Source organism: Rhinopithecus bieti, unplaced genomic scaffold, assembly GCF_001698545.2.
Source record: "Rhinopithecus bieti isolate Rb0 unplaced genomic scaffold, ASM169854v2 scaffold_41257, whole genome shotgun sequence".
Lineage (NCBI taxonomy): Eukaryota > Metazoa > Chordata > Mammalia > Primates > Cercopithecidae > Rhinopithecus > Rhinopithecus bieti.
In genome coordinates this window covers 243,146-263,589 of record NW_016816833.1, presented here as the reverse complement: position 1 = coordinate 263,589, position 20,444 = coordinate 243,146, and the positions used below count along the sequence as shown (strand labels likewise).

At 39.4% G+C, this 20,444-nt stretch overlaps 1 protein-coding gene across 1 annotated transcript in view; it reads left to right on the top strand.

The window, feature by feature from the left end:
• Positions 1 to 20,444, top strand: part of LGR4 (leucine rich repeat containing G protein-coupled receptor 4) — a 112,613-nt gene that overhangs the window by 60,414 nt on the left and 31,755 nt on the right. Inside the window, 1 exon segment of the mRNA XM_017855301.1 lies at positions 2,551 to 2,622. Within this exon segment, the coding sequence (XP_017710790.1) occupies positions 2,551 to 2,622 (72 nt within the window).

Genomic DNA, 20,444 nt, shown 5'->3' with positions numbered 1-20,444 from the left:
TGTGGTGTAAATTGTCTCTAATTATGTGTCTTTTTCTGGTGAGGCAATTAATTGGTTCTCTCCCAGACCTTTTTCTGATGAGGAAATTAATCAGTTTTTCTGTTACAGTGATAACTCACCTGAATTCAGGTATGCCAAGCTTAGAGGAAACTGTACAGAATGCCTCATTTTGTAAAGCAGTCAGTTATTCTTGTCCTTTCTCTTTTTATTGGAATGACTAAAAAGCACCACAACTGTCTGATATTTTACAGAATGATTGTTTACTCATATCAGATCATTATTTTGCTTTCGATATGATTAAATGTTTTGTTGTATTCTTGAGAAGGATTTTATTGGTTAAGGCCAAATGTATCTCCCATGAGAGTGATTTAGTAATTTAATAATGACAGAGGGATAGTCTTTAAACTGCGTCGTGATAAATTTTTCAGAAACATTCTGTAAAATGAATCTCATCTGTTTTTATCTGAAAAGGTGGACTCCTCCATGAAGAAACTACAGAAAAGGGTGAATCAGCATATAATGTCAGTATAAAGGCGACAGTATATCATGTCAGGCCACGAAGCCACCCAACCAATCAGCTTCAATTTACTGATGAGCAGATGGAGGCCCAGTATCACACAATGGCTATGTGGCATTGTGGGAGTTGCGCCTGCCTTTTCTGACCCCTGTTTTGATGCCATTTCTCCAGTATCTTGCTAGAGTGTTTATGAAAAACAAAGCATTTCCTCTCCCCTTTCCCCAGGGCTAATGATCACTGACTAAAGTAGTATTGAGGCCTGGGTTTTAAAATAGTAATTCCTAGAGAAGCATAGTAATTTGACTTTTCTTATAAGTTTCTTTAGTAGGACTTGGGTTGTTTTCAGTGATATAAAATTTTAAAGTGCACTTATGTCTCTATGGTCATGAGATTCATCTAAAGGGAAATTTCTTGTGCTAAGAAATATATATTAATGTTGGTTAATGTTGGTTCCTTAATTGCTAAAGCTATTCCTGGTCCTCCTTTTTTTTTTTTTTTAAACTCCAGTTGTCAAGCAAAACTGCTCTTCCAGAGATTCATGGATAATTATGTGAAGGTATTAGGGGCATTATTCCTCCCAGTTTTTAAGCTTGATGGGACTCAAGTATTTGTTTTACATTTTGACTACCACTGGAGAGAAGTATTAATAACAGGATTCAAATAATGCTTAAGAAGACTCATGATTTGCACTTAAAGTCATAGGCTCTGGTGTTTTCTGTTATTCTGCTTGTTGAATGGTCTTGGGGAAGCTTTGTTAACCTCAGTAAGCCTCAGTTTCCCCATTTGTAAAGTGAGATTTTCTGTCTAGTCTTACCATGTTACAAGCATGCACTGCATCTTAGCTGCTGCTCCTGCCGTTTTTGTTGGTGCTGCTGTTACTGTTATTCCCAAGCCAAAAACTTTTCCAAACCTGCATTGGGAAAGTCTAGTAAGAAAGGATGTGGATTCCATTTCTAAATTTTAATAGGAGGAAAGATGGGGAGAAAGGATGTACCTAGCATGATACTGAAGGTGTCGCCTCCTTTAAAAGAAAATTTTACCTGATGGAATGGATGGAATAACACAGTATTATTATTGTTAGCTGACTTTGGTATGCTTCATTTCTCTTCTCCTTCCTCATACCAATATATGTACTGTACTAATGGGCATGTCCCACATGTGAACTTTCATGCCAGGTTCTCGAGAGGGGAGACCCAAGGGCTCAGCCACAGAATTAAACACCATGGAACTGAAAGAGGCAGCTCCACTGCCCCAGCGCATGCTGGGACTTTCCCTTATGGGGCTGTTTTAACCTGTCTTTCACAGTGCTGATCTCAAGTGGAGTGTGGCCGAGAAAGCCAGTTCAAAAGGCAGCTGCCAGGGAAGAGGGAAATGGTTAATAAAGTATTTTTTAGCTGTTTGAACTAGTGAATTGTTGAGTTATATTGTGGGGTGAGTTTTCTTTCTGTGGACGCTCTTAAGGGAAAACTGGAAATGGACCGCATACCTATCATGTATGCACTTGTCCTTAGCCTGCATCTGTTCATAGGCGGAACATGAAATCCACTGACAACTGTTACCTGGAGGACTTTTATAGGTTTTGAAGAAAATATGACTAGGGTAGAGCTAGGACATGCTTTTATTGTCCTTGAGTGACTCCAGAAGCCACCCTCACCTGCGAATTCTGTATATCGTTCCTAGAGTATTCATTGGTTTATTTTGATAGGTATGTGTACTGCCATGAATACCAGAGCACAGGGAAGTCACCCTGGCCCACTTATTGTAGGTAGTTTGAAACTTTTTTCCCAATGATACTTAAGAGGGGAAAATACAGGATCTGAGTATATTTCTAAATTACGCGACATAATTTATAACAAAACATTTAGCTTTTCTGTGTTTTCTGAATATTGCATTCTGAAGCCAAATTGTGACTGTTTCTATGTGTCTTCTATGCCCTTTCACAAAATTGTAGCACCTAGTTAGTTTTCTGTTGGATTAAATGCTTAAGCTTCATGCCACTTAATTAACAATATTCTTAACTTTATGTTTTCCAGGGATATCAGTATGAACAACATTACTCAGTTGCCAGAAGATGCGTTTAAGAACTTTCCTTTTCTAGAAGAGCTGTAAGTATTACTTTGAGAAATGTGTGTGTATGACTTTTTCCCCAATTCATTTTGGAAGCTTTTGCTACAGAGAAAGTCTGATGTTTTCTGTTAGGAGACATTCTGATAGCTTAGTTTCAGTGGGCTTTGTGAGGAGGAAATCATGTTTCTTGGAGGAAATCGTGTTTCTTGGGGAAAATAAACTTGGTTTTCTAAGTAGCGTAGTTGCTGAAGCTATTTTTGAAAGCCATAACTTAAAAAATGCTACTTCCACAGGACTTTTTTGCTGCAATTATTATAACTGCAAATGCTGCAGTGACACCAGTTAATTACAGTGTTATTCTGAGATAACAAGGCTGCTGTATAATTACCATTGTTGCCAAGGAGTTGCTATATGGGTAACAGAACCACAAAAAATAACACAAGGTGTTTCAGGGTCATTGAGCAACAATCTCAACAGCAAGCCAGCAGAAAACTGAGGGTAGGACCCCTTGGACAATTGCAGATGACCTTTGGAAATGCGGTGAAGGCATGAAACACTGTCCAGGTCTCTACAAGCACCTTTAACTTTGAGAATGTTTCTGAACTTGTCAGTTGCATCTTACATTTCCAATTTAACAGTTTGCACTGTGGAAATATTTTCTCCTTGTTTCAACCTCCTTTTTGTTGTGCTCTCCACACTTTTTTGAAGTCCATAATCAAAATAGGCACTTTTGGGTTTTAAAAGAATTGGGAACTGTATATTATATTTTAAGAATCCCAGCGAAAAAATAAAATCGACTTGAATTAAGTTAATATAGGCTTCTAAAGGCCAAGCTAATGGATTATATAATATATAGAGGTAGGAGGGTGACAGTTTGATACTAAGAACATCAAAGAGATATAGCCCTGAAGGAATCTAAATTCATATTACAGATTGTGTCATACAGCCCAGCTGCTGAGTATTAGATCCAAGTCAGCGAATGTCCTCCATCTTTTAGCTTGGCCCCTCCCCTAGAGAATGGGGAACAGGAGTCAAATAAGATATCCAGGTTGTGTACTCTCATAGAATATTGAAATAGTAGTTAAAGATTTAATACAGAGAAATGTTTCCTCCCACACTAGTTAGTCAAATATAATGCTCCCACAGCAAAAGTTGAACAGAGATTATTCGCCACTTACAAGTTTATGAGCTAGGTCAAATTATTCTCTCTGCTCAGTTTCTTTGTCTGAAAGGTGCAGCTAATAATGGTCCCTCCCTCATAGTGTTCTAGTGAAGACAGAGTGAATTCATTTATATTAAATGCTTAGGACAGTACATGAAACAGAATGAATGTTATATAAATGCTGGCTAATGTTTATTTTACTGTTTTCAAAGTGCATAAGAAAAAAAAGCAGAAGAGTATATACCAAATGTTATCTTTGGGTAAAAGTATATGTTTTATTTTTGCCTCCTATGTTTTTTTTTCCTATAGTGAACATTAATTATTTTGTAATAAATTTATTTTAATTAAGATTTTCAATTGAGTTTAAAAGAAGCAAACCATCCATTTGAAGTTTCCACCTCCATCCCCCTTCTCCAGCCTTAAGATGCTTTACCTCTTCCTTTTTATTTCACATACAATTTGACACTATAGGATTAGTCTCTCTTTACAGAAGTAATTATGCAATGGAAGGACATTAACAAATGGTTGTTCAGCCATTGTATAATTTAATCACTATGGGATAGGTACTGTACCAGACCAGCAATGGAGAAGCTCCCCTCATTCTGGATGGGGCCATTGTGTGCAGACCATCTTTGTTGATGCCTTTGATTGCCGGTTATACTTTAAGGAATTTGGAAGTGAAGACCCGGATGTGGAGTCAAACCTGGTTAATCTGCTTAGCGAAGTTCACGTCTTGGATTTCTTAAAATCTCAAATGACCAACCATATGCCAACCTCATGAATTCTGCCAACCAGGACTTTTAATTGGAACCAAATTGAATTTGGCTGCTGATTCTTTGTAGCAAGGTCATATTCTCTCCATATTCTCCTATCATAGTAATGAAACCCATCAAATCAAGTCCGTATACTCTCTCTAAATGTTGTATGGTATTTCAGAAATGAATTCAGTTAGAAGAGCGGAATGTTATTTTAAAGAATACTTCAAAATAGTCTTTAATAACTTTTACAGTACTGTAGGCATTCAAGGGAATTTATTTTCACATTAATATAAATACTAACATAATTATAAAAAGCCTAAGCTTTTTCCTTATTAAACAGTGTAGTTGATTTTGACATTCCAAAATGATGCTGCCATGACTATTGTAATATTTCATAAACAGCATAACTGTTTGTCTTGGAGTCATCTGGAAGTCATTTAAGAGTGATCATGAAGCCAAATGCCCTGAGTAGAAATTATTTGCTGAGGGTTTTTTCCATGTTAGTTAATGAGGTGTGCTTTACAAGATGTGACTGGGTTTGGCAAAATTTGATGTGGTGAATGTTTGAATGTGATAGAATGCTTGGGGTATTGGGAGAAATCACTTCCCAAGAATACAAAAGTATGTATGGATACTTACACATTTCCTTATTCTTTCAATAAACTCTGAATCCTACACTACGCAAGGTGGCAGGTGCTGGGAATACAGATACAAGCATGACCCATCTTCAGAGCTGACAGACCCTCTAGAGTTGTACTGTACAGTGTCGTAGCCACTAGCCACACATAGCTATTATGTTTAGATTTAAAATAAATACAATTAAATAAAATAAAAAATTCAGTTCCCTAGTTGAACTAGCCACATTTCAAGAACTCGTATAGTTGCCTGCGGTTAGTTGCTACTATATTAGACAGTACAAATGTAGATCACTTCCATCATTGCAGAAAGTTCTATTGGACAACATTGATCTAGAGGGAGAAATGAAACTAACACTTGTTGCATCATGGTGAAGACGCGTGTGCAGGGACAGAGGCCTAAAACAGTGTGTTTTCTTAAGACTGTAGCATTTGGGAAAGTCTTCCACAATAGCTTCTGCTGAGTGTTGAAGGACATGTAGGAATTAACCAAATGAGGGTAGTAGTAAGGGTGTTCTAGGAAGAACTTCATAGCATGTGGAAGGCATGGAGATAGAAAATTTCAGAAGTTTTAGGACACATAAAGTTGTGTCTTGTTATGGCAAGACTAAAGGGTACATATGGAAAAATGTCAGGAGATGAGGCCAGATAATGAAGGGTCATTTTAAGATAAGAAATTTAGACTTGTCCTAAAGGAGTTTAATTTGATATTTGGGTGAGTGATAGGAATGAGACTAGGGTTTTTGCCCCGAATAACTGGGTGCCGTTTGCTGAGACTGGGAACACAGAGAGCTGATCTATTTGGGGCCCAAATAATTCCATTTTATAAAGATAGGATCGTAAATAGTATGTGTCTAGAGCTTTACAATGAACAGAAGTCCATTCCCATAACTCTGAAAGGAAAGTCGATTTCACAAAGGTAGACGTTGAGCTGACGAGGTTAATGGCCTTATTGGAGTTCATGAGCCTGGTATGTTGTTTTGCTGGGACTTGAAGTCAGGCCCCTAGAGCCCTGTTCTTTCTGGAACACTGTGAGTGATAATGTATTTGTTCTCAGGAAAATATTCCATCCAACTTTTTCAGTGAAATGTACTTTAGATACTATTGTTGCCAGTTGTTTTGTTTTCACATTTAACCTACTTTTTTTCTCACTCTTCTTCCAATCCTGCTCCTTCTGTATATTTAACCTACTTTTTGAAAGTTTTATAGTTCGTAAATAGTGTTACCTAGTGATTCCTGCTCTCCCCCAACACCTTTTGGGAATATAGAAACATAGATTGTGGCCCCAAATTCAGTACATGCAAGGTTCTGAAATCTTTGCACTTTACTTTCCTATTCTTTACAATGGAACTTCTCACAGAAGTACTGTAAAGGGAATATGGGATAATTGATGTAAAAGTGATTTGTGACCATAAAGTGCTATGTCGCCGTGAGAAATTTCACTAATCATCTTAAACATTGCAGTCTTCCTTAAAGTTATTTGGAAGAGAGATGGTTTTGCTTGGGGATAGAAGTTGCAGTTTCTGTTTGCATTGTAAAAGGAAAGCCAGATTAAAGAAAACATTCACTTAGCGTTGACAGGCTCTGCTGCCTGACCTGACGTTGTCAGACATGGTTTTGGCTCTCCTTTAGGCTTGCTGGGTATCAGTAGTCATTTGGGGGATGGCTGAAATTTGGAGCTGTGAAAATGATTGAGTTAGAAACAGCAGAAGGAATATCCAGCTAATTTTCCATAGTCTGTCACTGAAAAAATTGCTGTGGCTGTTACTTTGATGTGGCAAAGCAGTAGAAGCCATTGCCAGCTTTGGCACTTGGACAGTTATTGTTTAATGCACACTATATGACTAGGATAATTCCAGTCGTTTCAAAACATGATTTGACTTTGGAAGACTTCACAATGCTAAAGTGAAACTTACGTCTCTTCACAAGACCTAAAGCGAAACTTAGGTCTCTGAATACTAATTGAAGATTACCGGTCATTTTATTTCACCTATAGGACAGTTATTTCTAAATGGAATTACTACTTTATAGAAGGGGACTGGTAAATAATTCAGACATAAAGGTTTAAAATCAAATAAAAACAGGGGTGGGTCAAATTAAATAGTTTAAAATAATTGAATTACATATTTATACACACACATAACGTATGTCAAATACAGCTATTCAATTCATATATGTAATTCAACCCATGATAATAGCATATACAAAATGTATTTAAAAACATTCTGCACACACATCTATATAATATTCTGTACCAAGGTATTTTCAGACTTAGAAAATATTGCAAGCATAATTTTTCATATATCCTTCACTCTGATTTCCCAAATGTTAACTTTCTCTCTCTGTTTCCCTCCACACACATACAAAATATATGTACATTTTTTTCTGAACCATTTGAGAGTAAATTGTAGATAAATCTTTAAATATTGCAGTGTGTAGTCCAGAAACGCAAGGATATTCTCTTGAATAACCACAAGACAATTGTCAAACTCAGAAAACTAGCTTTGATATATATTATCATCTGATCTACAATTCTTATTCAAATTTCAACAGCTGTCCCACTGATATCCTTTAGAGAAAAAGAAAAAAAAATCTGGTCCAGGATATTATCCAGAATAATAAATTATATCTGGTTCCTGTGTTTCAATAATTCATTTTAAATTTCTAAAACTATTTTTTCATAGTCTTTACCAAAGTTAATGCTAAAAATTATGTGCTAAAAATATATTCTACTGCATTTAATACTCTTGAGACCCCTATGAGGAGTTTATTATTACTTATTTATAGATGATGACATGGAGGCTTTAGAGAGGTGGAAAACCTAACTGTGCTCATAGAATAAAAGCACAGCCAGGAATTGAATCTATGTTAATCTGATTCAAGTCATTGCTCTTAATTTCTAAGCTATAATGTTGCCTCAAAAGGCACAGAATTGGAGGGAGGCTAAAGGGACCATCCACTCACTATTACCTGCAACTCTAAGTAGGTCAACATCTGACTGTCAAAGGTGATCAGCTGCCCAGTATTTTCTGTAGTAAGTTTACTGAACAAATTTGTGAACAAGGAGTTCTTCCCAGAAGAAAATTTCCTTATCTAGCCATACCATTTTACAGATGGGAATATCAAGACCCAATAGTAGATAAGTGGCTTGTCCACAGTAACACAGTTAATATGTAACTGAGCCAGAATTAGACCTTACAGAGTTCAATGCCATCTCTTCTATATCTTACCAATTTTTGTATCTCTGAGATGCATAGTCTCAAATAGTCTTTCTGGGTTGTTCAGAGCTGTACAAAGTAGCTATTGTTCTCTTCTAATACAAGGAATTCCCTTTGCTTCCAAACTAAAGTTTGACTCACTTAACGTTTACTCCCCTGATGTAGCCTTCTCAGATAAGCTCTATTGACTGCAGTAATGTCCCAGAAAAAGCAAAATAATTACTCAGTTGCTCTGGTGATGTTTCACAGTTAAAAATATTAGCAAAGATCACCACCCTTATTGTTGGGAAGCACATACAGAAGTCATATAGGAGTGTTACTTATCTTACTCAAGCCATTCCCTATAGTGTATCATTTGGGGAGCTCTCAGAGTAGAGATTAAGGGTGAAAACAGAGATATCATGAGGGAGCTTGTACTAATACGCCACATAGGCCCTTCTAGAAAACATTGTTTTGTTTTAACTCATAAAACTCTGTGAGCTATCTTTATTCCCATTTTGCTGATGGATAGCCTGAGCTTTAATTAAAAAGGTTAAGTGACTGACCCAAGTTTACATAGATCATTATAAGCTGGGTGTCAATTCCAGATCTGACTATGCCCCTATAGATGTGGAAAGGGGGATGAGGAAGGACTTGCTAGACAGTGTATAATACATTCAACAAACTTTTGTTAGCTGAACCACTACGTTCAGTGCACCAAATGGAATTCTTGCCTTCAAGGGAGAGGGATGGTATACTTGTTATGGGAGTTCAGATCAGAAGGGAAATTACTTCTAGCAAGAAGGAACAATGGCATTTCTGGAGAGCCTTGAAGGATAGGAGGAGTTATTCAAGAGAATATGTGCAAGGATCTGCAGAGGAGCATGAGCAAAGATGGGGACTGAGACTGGGATAGGTGGTAAAAATGGTTGGTTTGGTTGCAATTTTGGATTATTGAAAGGAAGTTATGGAAAAGATACATAGAGTTTGGGGCTAGACTAAGGACATTTTGGCAGACTGACAGAGTTTAAACTCTTGAGTGACTCTTGAAGTTTTTTTGAGCTAGGGAATGATTTGTTCAGATACGACCTTCAATAAATGTAGTCTTATAGCAGAGAGTTTGAAATTGAGAGAGTTCAGGGAGAAATGAAAACGTCAATGGCAATCGTCTAGGTGAGAATTATGAGAATCCGAATTAGGGCAGGTGGGAGGCAGGGAGAAGGAGGAGGGCACCTATTCAAAAGATGTTATGGAAACAGAATCAGGAGAATGTCTTGGCTGGGATAATAGGGGTAACATCATTAACACTGAATTTTAAGATTACCAGGAGTCGCTGGGCATGGTGGCTCATGCCTGTAATCCCACCACTTTGGGAGGCCGAGGCAGGTGGATCACCTGAGGTCGGGAGTTCAAGACCAGCCTGACCATGATGGAGAAACCCCGTCTCTACTAAAAATACAAAATTAGCCTGGGTGGTGGCACATACCTGTAATCCCAGCTACTCGGGAGGCTGAGGCAGGAGAATTGCTTGAACCCAGGAGGCGGAGGTTGCGGCGAGCCGAGATCACGCCATTGCACTCCAGCCTGGGCAAAAAGAGCAAAACTCCGTCTAAAAAAAAAAAAAAAGATTGCCAGGCGTCTGGTGGTGCTTTGACAAAATTAGCAACAATGCAGAAAGAGAAAATTTTTTAGAAGAGAAGATAATTAAATGCTGTTTTTAGCATACATATGGAGTTCAGGTGGGATATGGGTGGAGTCATCTGGAAATTCAGGAGTAGAGTCCAGGATAGAGATTGAAGGGCATAGATTATAGAATAGTATATCATGGGTATAGATTTAGGAGTCTTTTATTTTGAGGTCATTACTGGAAACATTAGAGTGAAAGAGCTTGCCAAGGGAAAGAGGGTAGAAGAAAAGGGAAGAAGGCCAAAGACAACTCCTTGGGAAACACTTGAATCAGGGTGTGGGAAGAAGACCGAGTGCCAGAGGAGCAGGAGAACTGGGGCAGAACTCTGCCCCAGGAGCTGTGGGAGGAGAGGTTTTTCACAAAGAAATGAGGGATCAACACTGACATGCTGGAGAAAGATGCCCATGACTAGATACTGAGAAAGGGCCTTGATTTCTTTAAGTATTTTGGAATCATTTCAGTAAGTTGGGGAAAGTGACTTTTGGGTAAAGAAGCTCATCAAGAAACAGGCATTTGGGGACTGCTAATAGGTGGTTTTTGGAGAGTGGCTAAAACTTAGAAGTTGTACTGCATTTGACTGGACTCTATTGGGTTTAAGAGACAGAAACCCAGCTGAGGCATAATAGAGGATTTATTGTTGCATGTAGATAGAACTGGACAGTCCAGAAGTGGAGTTGGCTTCAGATGTTATTGGATCTCGAGGCTTAAAGCCACAAGAGTTTTCTCATGCTTTCCATTTCTTAGCTTCAGTTGTCTCTACTTTTGTGTTTTGGCTTCATTCTTTCCTGTTGCAAACAGCCTGTCTCCATAGAGTGGGAAATATACGTTTCAGTACATTGTTGCATCTAGGCACCCAAAATAAATATCTAAAACTGTTCTTCACTGCAAAACTCCTAGGGGGATCCTGATTGGCCAGACTGATGCCTATCCTTGCACTCTGTTTGGGGTGGTATGGTGCCACCTGGGTTTTGGACTCATCCTGATAGGACTGCTTGGAGTTGAGAAGTCCCCAAAGGAAGCAGAAGAAAAGAGAAAGGAAGACCTGCTGGGCAGAAGGAAACCATAGTTATTCACAGGACACTAGGATCTAGGGACTAGGCATACTGTGGGAAACATTTGTTTAATTGGGTCAGTCTGAAATGAAGAAAGTATTATTGAAGAATTGTAAGGACCGAGTTGGGCTTAGATAATATAAATTTGCAGTGAAACCAACTAGATCTTTAATTTTGTCCCATAGTGCTTAGCATTCCAGGAATGAAGGTGATGAAAGATGTGATGGAATCAGAGTTTGGATTTGATAAATCGGGACTTCATAGGGGACTAGTGGAAATCAAGCAGGAGAATCAAGTGGTTCAATATTACAGTGTTTGGCATAGGGTTCCAAAAGTGTAGAGAGGCAAATGAAACCATGGTTTGCTGGTTCATTTATTTGTTTTAATCAATACTGACTATTCTTTGTCTATATATAGTAGTGACTATAAGTAAATGAAAACGTGTTTGATTTTCTACTAGTGGGATTCAATTTTCCAGCAAGAAAATAGGCTAAGTCATTTCTTTCATACATTGACCACTCTTAATCAAGCCATGCTTATTCAACACAATAAATATGTGCTTTAGTGGGACCTTTGACTTAGAATTTGATCATCATTTTCCCCTGTTCACTGCCTGTTAGTCTGGACTATATGCATACTTCAAAGATGATCATTTTAGATATGCTAGAATATTTGTATCACAGATACATTCAGCTTTTTTAAAAAATCGTAGTTATAAAATGCTTAATAAAACTGGACTTAATAAAAAATGCTTAATAAAAAATTGTTTTTAAAAACAATTACAAAAAATAAGTGGATACTCAGTTTTTTAAATCTTGAAGATTTATCATATTTGAAAGATATGGAGCCATTATCCTACCATGGAGAGATAACTATGGTTAATATTTTGTACATCCTTCCAAACTTTTCTCCGAGTATATGTATACAATTTCCTTTAAAAATAGACTCCTACTAGATTTTCCATTTATACTATATCTGCCATATTATAATATTTATATATTAATGCATCTAGTTTTTACCATCATTTAATAAATGCATAGTACTTTATCATTTGGATGATTCACATTTTATGTAACAAATCTCTCGCTTTGTGGTGGCGTTATGAACAGCAGTTTTGGACAGGGTCTCACTCTATTGTCCAGCCTGGAGTGCAATGTAGCTTACTGCAACCTTGATCTCATGGGCTCAGGCGATCCCCCCACCTAAGCTTCCCGAGTAGCTGGCACATGCCACCGTGCCCAGCTAATTTTTATATTTTTTGTAGAGATGGGGTTGCCCTGGCTGGTCTCTAACTCCTGGGATCAAGCAGTCCTCCTGCCTTGGCCTCCCAAAGTGTTGGGACTACAGGCATGAGCCATCGCACCTAGCTGTGAAATATTCTTATCCTATCTAGTCTTTGTTTATTAGATGTACTGTCTTTAATTGTGCTGCTTTTATTACAGTGTGGCTTGCCAAATTTAGGTCTTTTCCTAAATTCTTGTATTACAATTAGATTTAACTGTTTATAATGGAAAACTCCAAGTAACAGTGTCTTTAAACACACCAGGCTGTATTTTATTTACATGAATATGAAATCTGCAGCCTGGTGACCTGGAGCTACTATGATGTGCCACAAAGTTGGCAGAGATGTAGTCCCTGATATTCTGCTCTGTAGTTCTTTGTGTATTCGCTTACATGTCAAGATCACTAGATGACTGTGTACTGGAGCTGTAGCCATCAAGACCCTATCCTCAGCAGTGGATAGGATGAAGTAGGGAATAGAGAGGGGCATAGTTCCCAGTAGCCAGCTTCCTTTAAGAAGCCATCTTGAACATACCACACAATGCACCTGTTCACATCTCACATGGCCAAACAGCAGGGGATGCTGGGAAACAGGACTTTTGGACTGGGTATATCATTGTCTGGACTAAAATCAGCATTCTATTACTAGGTAAGAAAAGAAGAATAGTTATCATTTAGGCAGTTAACGTGCTTTTGGCAGTAAGTGACAAAACTCAATTAAAAGTAACTTAAACAGTAAGGAAATGTATTATCTTACATGACAAGGTGGTAGAACTATTCCAGGGCTGATTCATGGAGTTTCTCAGCCACGTCATCAAGAACCCAGGCTTTCTCCTACTTCCTAGTGTGCTCTCCCCAGGAGGGGCTATACCATCCTGTTATCACTCCACATAGAATACTTAGACAGGAAAGCACCTAGAAGGAGAAAAGGGTCATCCTTCTAATGTATTCTCATTTAAGAGTAGAACTGTATTTCTCAGATACCCCTGGTAGACTTCCTCTCACTTCATTAACCAGAGCTGGGGTCACAGGTCTATTCCTAAACCAGTTACCGGAATGGGACCAGCAGGATGGGTTAAGGTCAGTTGGTATTTACTCATGGAGCTGAGTCATGTGGACGAGAGGATATTTGAACAAATATAGGCTCTGCCAGGAAGGCGTGAATGGGTGTTAGGTAGGCAACCAACAGGGTCTGCCAGAGTACCTCTCTATATTCACATTTTACCCATGTTTATACAGCTATTTGAGCCCTTTCTGCCGTGTGAAGCCTTCTCTGATCTTCCTTTTCCAAGCCCCTCTTGCACTCTCTCTACTCCTCACCACTTAGCAGCGTATTGCATGCCTTGTTATTTCGTGCGTCAAGTGTGTCAGTGTGTACTTGTCTCCTCAACTCTATTGACTTTTCTCTAAGGAAGGGCAGGGCCTGTTGTCACACTTCTATATGACCTTGGTGACAGTTACCACATTCTTGAACTTGAAATGGAGGGAGGGATTAAGATAAAGGATTTCTTCTCATTTTGAATTGATTGATGTAAGAAACCTTATCTGTCTATATAAAAATGGAATTCCATTGAAGTTTGTGATTAATGAACTGTCCTTATTTAAAAGAAATGAAACAAGAAATGTCATGGGAAAACTCAGTACCTCCTTTGCCATACCTAGGGTACTTGGCCTGTAGTAGAAACTCAATAAATATTTGTTGGTTGACGTTGGCTGTAAATTTTTTTAAAGCTGGAACATATTATTTCCTCACATGGGCGGATATTGCATGTGTTTATTTCCAGAGGGTAAATGACTAGGTTGTCAGGATAACTTTGCTCAGGAAGTGTAACTGTTGCCTGGGTTTTTACTGATTTACCTATAAAATCAAGTATTCCATGGGTTCCTGTAAGAAGTGGGAGACACAAGGCCAATTTGGTGCGGGTGGAACTTAAAGTTTCCTTGAATTGAATATAAAGCCCTTTAGTAGGTAGAAGAGTTCTAGATGGCCTGTAAACCAAGTTTTAGCAGAAACATACTTATTTTTTGTTAAGCATTACTGCTTTCATTGTTGTGCGTTTAAATAGAAATATATAATATGAAATATATGTGAAATAACTTCTCCCTTCTCGGCAAAGGAAAGCTATCCTAAAACCTTGAGAATTTCCATAATAAGGGTTTCTTAATTCATGTATGTTCTTAAAACATATAAAATTTTTACATATACTTTCATAAGAGTTATATGAAGATGCAAAAGTCTTCCCTAGTATGTGAAGAAATGGGGTAGTACATTGTTAGTTGATGTAGAACTATTCTGATGTGCTGTCTCAGATGAGGTTTATACTGATAGCAACAGTGTCGAAGCAGAACTATAAAGGATGCTGTTAGTTGTTAGCCCTCTTTATTCACTAAGTAACCATATCCTCTGGTCCTCTTGAAGTCAATGGTAGAAAATAACACAAAACAGGCCAGGTGCGGTGACTCACGTCTGTAATCCCAGCACTTTGGGAGGCCAAGGTGGGTGGATCATTTGAGGTCAGGAGTTCAAGGCCAGCCTGGCCAACATGGTGAAACTCTGTCTCTACTAAAAATACAAAAATTAGCCAGGCATAGTGGCAGGCGTCTGTAATCCCAGCTACTCGGGAGGCTGAGGCAAGGGAATCGCTTGAACCTGGGAGGTAGAGGTTGCAGTGAGCCGAGATTGCACCACTGCACTCCAGCCTGGGTTGACAAAGTGAGACTCCTTCTCAAAAAAAAAAAAAGAAAAGAAAAGAAAAGAAAAAAGGAATACAATAACACAAAACAACACTTTTCTGTTTCTAGGATTTACATTAGTTTATTTACATTGTTTCATTCCTGGGATTTACATTATTTAGGTGCTGTAGGTCTTTGGGGAAGGCACATAGGAAATAGGCTCATATTCCTTATCTTTTAAAAAAAGAAAAACGAAAAAACAGGAGGACTGGGGGGGCGATAGGGTTGCTTGGCTCATGACACAGGGTGGTTTTGAGGGCCAGTAGGTTCAATATCCCTTATTTGAAATACTTGCGACCAGAAGTGTTTTGGATTTCACAATTTTTTCAGATTTTAGAATATTTCCATTGCTTGAGCATCATACATCTGAATATCTGAAATTCAAAATACCCAACGAACATTTCCTTTGAGTGTCATGCATGTCAGCACTCAAAAAGCTTCGAACTTCGGAGCATTTCAGATTTCACATTTCAGATTAGGGATGCTCAACCTGTATAATAATAGGACAACGAAAATGGAAAGTACTACACAAATGATAGTTTTTTGTTAACGTATATTAAATGCTCCTACGTGGGAACCAGCATACCTCTTTCAATCTTTATTTCTCACGGGAGCCCAAATAGTTCTGAACACATAGCCCTTGACATATTAATAAATATATGGCTCAGGACTTTAAGAAGTATGTATTTTGCTTTTTAAAACAGTTGCCAGCCGGGCGCGGTGGCTCATACCTGTAATCCCAGCACTTTGGGAGGCTGAGGCAGGTGGATCACCTGAGGTCAGGAGTTCGAGAGCAGCCTGGCCAACATGGTGAAACCCGTCTCTACTAAAAATACAAAAATTAGCTGGGCATAGTGGTGGGCGCCTGTAATCCCAGCTACTCCAGAGGCTGAGGCAGGAGACTTGTTGGAACCCAGGAGGCGGAGCTTGCAGTGAGCTATCATGCCACTGCACTCCAACCTGGGAGACAGCACAAAACTCCACTGCATCTCAAAAAGAAAAAAAAAAAAAGGCAGTTGCCAAAATTTTGGATCTTGATGATTTCAAATTATATTTAATAAAAGAATGTCACTCGCATCCTGTTAAATGCTTTAGTACAGCTTTGAACTAGAAATGCCTTCTCTGGAGGCAGTGTCATGGGCTGGTGGTTGTGCCTAGTGTGCTTCATACATACGCAGCACTGCGGTGATCCACCCACTTGAGGGAATAGAATGGCATCCCGGGAGAAGCTGGGATACTTCCTATGTGTGGCTTCAAAAGTAGGTATAGAACAGTGAAACTCCGTCTCTACTAAAAATACAAAAAATTAGCCGGGTGTGGTGGCAGGCGCCCGTAGTCCCAGCTACTGGGGAGGCTGAGGCAGGAGAATGGTGTGAACCCGGGAGGCGGAGCTTGCAGTGAGCTGAGATTGCGACACTGCACTCCAGTCTGGGAGACAGAGCAAGACTCTGTCTCAAAAAAAAATAAAATAAAATAAAAAATAAAAGTAGGTGTAGAAATAAACAAGGAGAGCCAGGCCCATCCTAGGACTTTGGCAGCCTGAGGGAGGTGGATCACCTGAGATCAGGAGTTTGAGACCAGCCTGACGAACTTGGTGAAACCCCAGTCTCTACTGAAAATACAGAATTAGCCGAGTGTGGTGGGGCATGCCTGTAATCCCAGCTACTTGGGAGGCTGAGGCAGGAGGAGAATTGCTTGAACCTGGGAGGTGGAGGTTGCAGTGAGCCGAGATCCTGCCATTGCACTCCAGCCTGGGCAACAAGGACGAAACTCCATCTCAAAAAAAAGAGAGAAAGAGAGAGAGAAAGAGGAAGAGGAGAAAACGTTGCTGAGGGGTAGATAAATGTTGCTCAGAAGGGAATGGCGGTGCTCAAAGTACTTTTCAGGCAGGACTTGACGGGAGCACAATGCCAGGCCATCTGGTAACCACCTCTGCAAAGGGAAGGTAGGAACATCGTGAATGGGAGGCTGTGGTCACTCTCTTCTGGCTTTATCATCTACTCTCCAACCTCTCCATAAGGGGAAAGGGAAATTGCCATTAGTAAGAAAGTACTCTATTATTTGTGTGCACAGTTGCTGTAGCCTCCCTCTGCTTTTTCTGCCCGACGTCTCACAACAGCTGCTAAAAGCCACTGAATCCTCATGTGCCCTCCCTGCTGCTCAGTCCATATGTCTAATCAGTGTATATATGGTATTTCTTACTCCACTAATTCTTGGCTAGAATTCCAGCCAAATGGCTACAATGAAATTTCTGTAATAGACCACAAGAAACCTAGTCACAGCATTTCTCAGAGAAATAACCCCAATTGGTAAATTCTCTGTTTCACACCTGCCTCTCATGTTTCTTAAGTTGCTTCCCAAGGGAAGAAACTAGTGTAGCTCAGTGCATTTCATGAAGAAATTAACTTTGGCCCAGGTTACCATCTGAAATGTGGCCTAGTCCTTCACACACACCCTTGACCAGTGCCCCATATTTAGACAGCGCAGTTTCTACTTCTTCCCCCTGCTGGAAGGGAGAGCAGATAGGAAATTTCAGGTCATATATGCATTAAGAGTCGAGAATATTATTGAAAACTCTTTCTTTCCAAAAAGCTTTCCCTGGAAGGAGCCCCTAATGTCAATCCATGGTCTTTATGAATAATAAATGCACACAAAACAGATTCACAGAGACATTGCATACTGAGTCACTTGTATGCCGCTTCCTGGAATGGTTCCAAATCCAATGGGAAAGCGGAAATCTAGAGGATTGCTTTTTGCCTCTCCTCTGCCCTTTCTCTTTCTCTCCATTATCTGTCTTTGCTCTCTTTGCTTCTGGGACTGTTGTAGCAAACAGAGTAAGTGGGAGTTGCCTGAAGGTAAACGGTGTCCCCTTTGAAATCCTGCTAGACTTGTTTTAATTCTGTGTGATCACGTGCACAACACAGCGTGTGTTGAGATACTACTGTGGACCAGTGGACTGATATTCCCATGTTTAAGGTTCCTCCCCACTTTTCCTTAAGAAAATATACTTCCAGCATATGTCAAGAGAGAAGATGTCTGCCCTGGCACTTGACACTTTAGCCACGTAGTTCTTTCTTTCCTGTTAGGAGAGTGAGGGAGTAGAAATGAAATGAGAAAAGCTGCAGAAAAGGGAGGATAATCAGGAAGCTTTCTCACCCTTTCAGTAGTAATATTTGCTTTGCAAATCCAGAGTGTTACAGTGGGGCTTAGTGGAGACATTACAGCAAATACCAAGTATCTTCTCTTTTTAAGGGGTCCTACAAAGGAATACAGAATAAAGATGACCTAGTCCCTGCTCGTGAGGGACATGTAAGATCACTGAAGAAGATCAGAGCAGTACAAAGGAACTAAGGGCAGACTAAGATGCACCCAGTGAGACAGCTTTGTCTAAGGTACCTGCGGAATCAAAGGAAGGTGGTATCATAATGCGTTCATACTGGTGGTGGTGTACCCTACTTGGACAACTTGAACAAGGCTTCAGTTTGCAGAGGGCAGAGTTGTGGGTATTTCAGGTGAAGGAGATGGTGTGAGCAATGAGGCAGAGGTGGCAACGCAATGTGTGTTTGGACGTAGTAATGGTGCTAAGTTGCAGTAGGGGAAAAGAGAGCCTTTGGAAAAATGCTTAGAATTGTGCTTTTTCAGATTAAGTGGTTTGAGGCAGGAATACTGTAGAAGTTCATGGCAGTAGTACAGGAGGAAAAAACATCAGGTGGATAACAGGAGGAGTCAAAGAGTGGATGGGTTGAAACCTTGTAGAGAGACGTTCTCTGTGGTTTTTGGAAACAGAACACGAAGGGGAAAGAACTGATGCCTGGGACTGTCCACATTTACAAACAGAAAACCATACCACTTTTACCCTGATTTTTTCACCCTGATTGTTATTTTTTTTCTTTAGTATTTCACAGGCACTGGAAAATAGTAAAAGAATATTGTTTGTGGGGCAAAAAGAAAAATATAAATAACATGAGTTAGTCAATGAAAAAGGTTTTCTGGGAGTAGCCAATAGGTCCTGAAGTAGTGAGAAACTAAGAAGACTGTTGGCTATAGCACTGAAGTGCAAACCCAGGCATGGAATGGGAAGTGGCTGGTCTTTGCTAATAGAGGGCCAAATTCCTCCTCAGGATCAGCCACCTCTTTTTCCTTGGGAGTTGCCTAAAAAAATAAAAATAATAATAATAAAAAACAAACAACAGAGAATGCTGTATATCCTTAACCAAGTCTCACTGAGTTTAGGACATGCCCTACCTTTGGGCACTCAGGGAATCCCATTCTCAGCCACTCTTGCTGGTCGTCTTTGGCTATGGGAAGGATGGCACTGTAGGTCTGTTGGTAACTTTTCTGTAATAGCAGTTTTGAGCTCCTAATGCACAGTCTCTCCTTACTAGCTTTGTTCTGCTAGGTGACAGCTGTTGATACTCAGACAAGGCTATGAACTTGCCCAAGTCCACTCTGCCCCACGTTTTCTGAGAATTATTTCCTAATCTTTTGGTGACTACCAGAGGCATCACAATACAGGTAGAAGTGGATAAGTATTTCAGCCAGCCAGGCAAGAGAACTTGAATGCTGGCTCCTTTATGTACCAGCTGTGTGACTTAGGCCAAGTCACCTAACCACTCAGGGACTCAGAAAAGCAGGGCGGCTGTCTTGAGATAATTAAAATGAAAGAATGTTTGTGTACCATCTGTCACTATCACAGTGTCTGCAACTACTGTAGGCTTATAGTTTTTTTCTTCCAAAAAATTTGGGATTTTGTTCCTAACCCTGCTATTTATTTACTTTGCTCTTTTCTGAATCTGAGCTTTTAGACATGAAGCATCCCCAAGGTTTGCTATAAGAAATACTAGCTCATAAAATAAGCAACATGTGAAGAGCTTCTGGAGGGTGCAATTACTGAAGCTGCAGAGCTTTTACCAAGCTGCTGTGCTTGTTACTCATTAACACAGCAGCTCGGTAAACTTAGGTAGATACATTCCTGAAGGCTCCACAGGATATGTTTACTCTTCTAACAAACTAAGTAATCAAAGTAGGGTGTCCTCTTGGAAGGCATTATCACTGTCCACCACATACTAGTAGTGTTTATTTCTTCAGATCGTTGGCTTGTATTTCAGGATAAGCCTCATGCAGAGCTCATTTTGTCATTTATATTAAAGATAGAGGACAAAGAGAATGCTTTTTGAAGTTATGTGACTTTAGTTTTCTCATGGTTTATAAAAGGGACATAGATTTGGGAAAAGGAAGCAAATATTTTGGCTAATGTGGTCAAACACTCTTTTCTGTTGACAAGATAATCAGGTGTTCTGCATTTTGCTACTTTTCTTTGTTACTTTATAAAATACTTTTTTTTTTTTTTTTTTT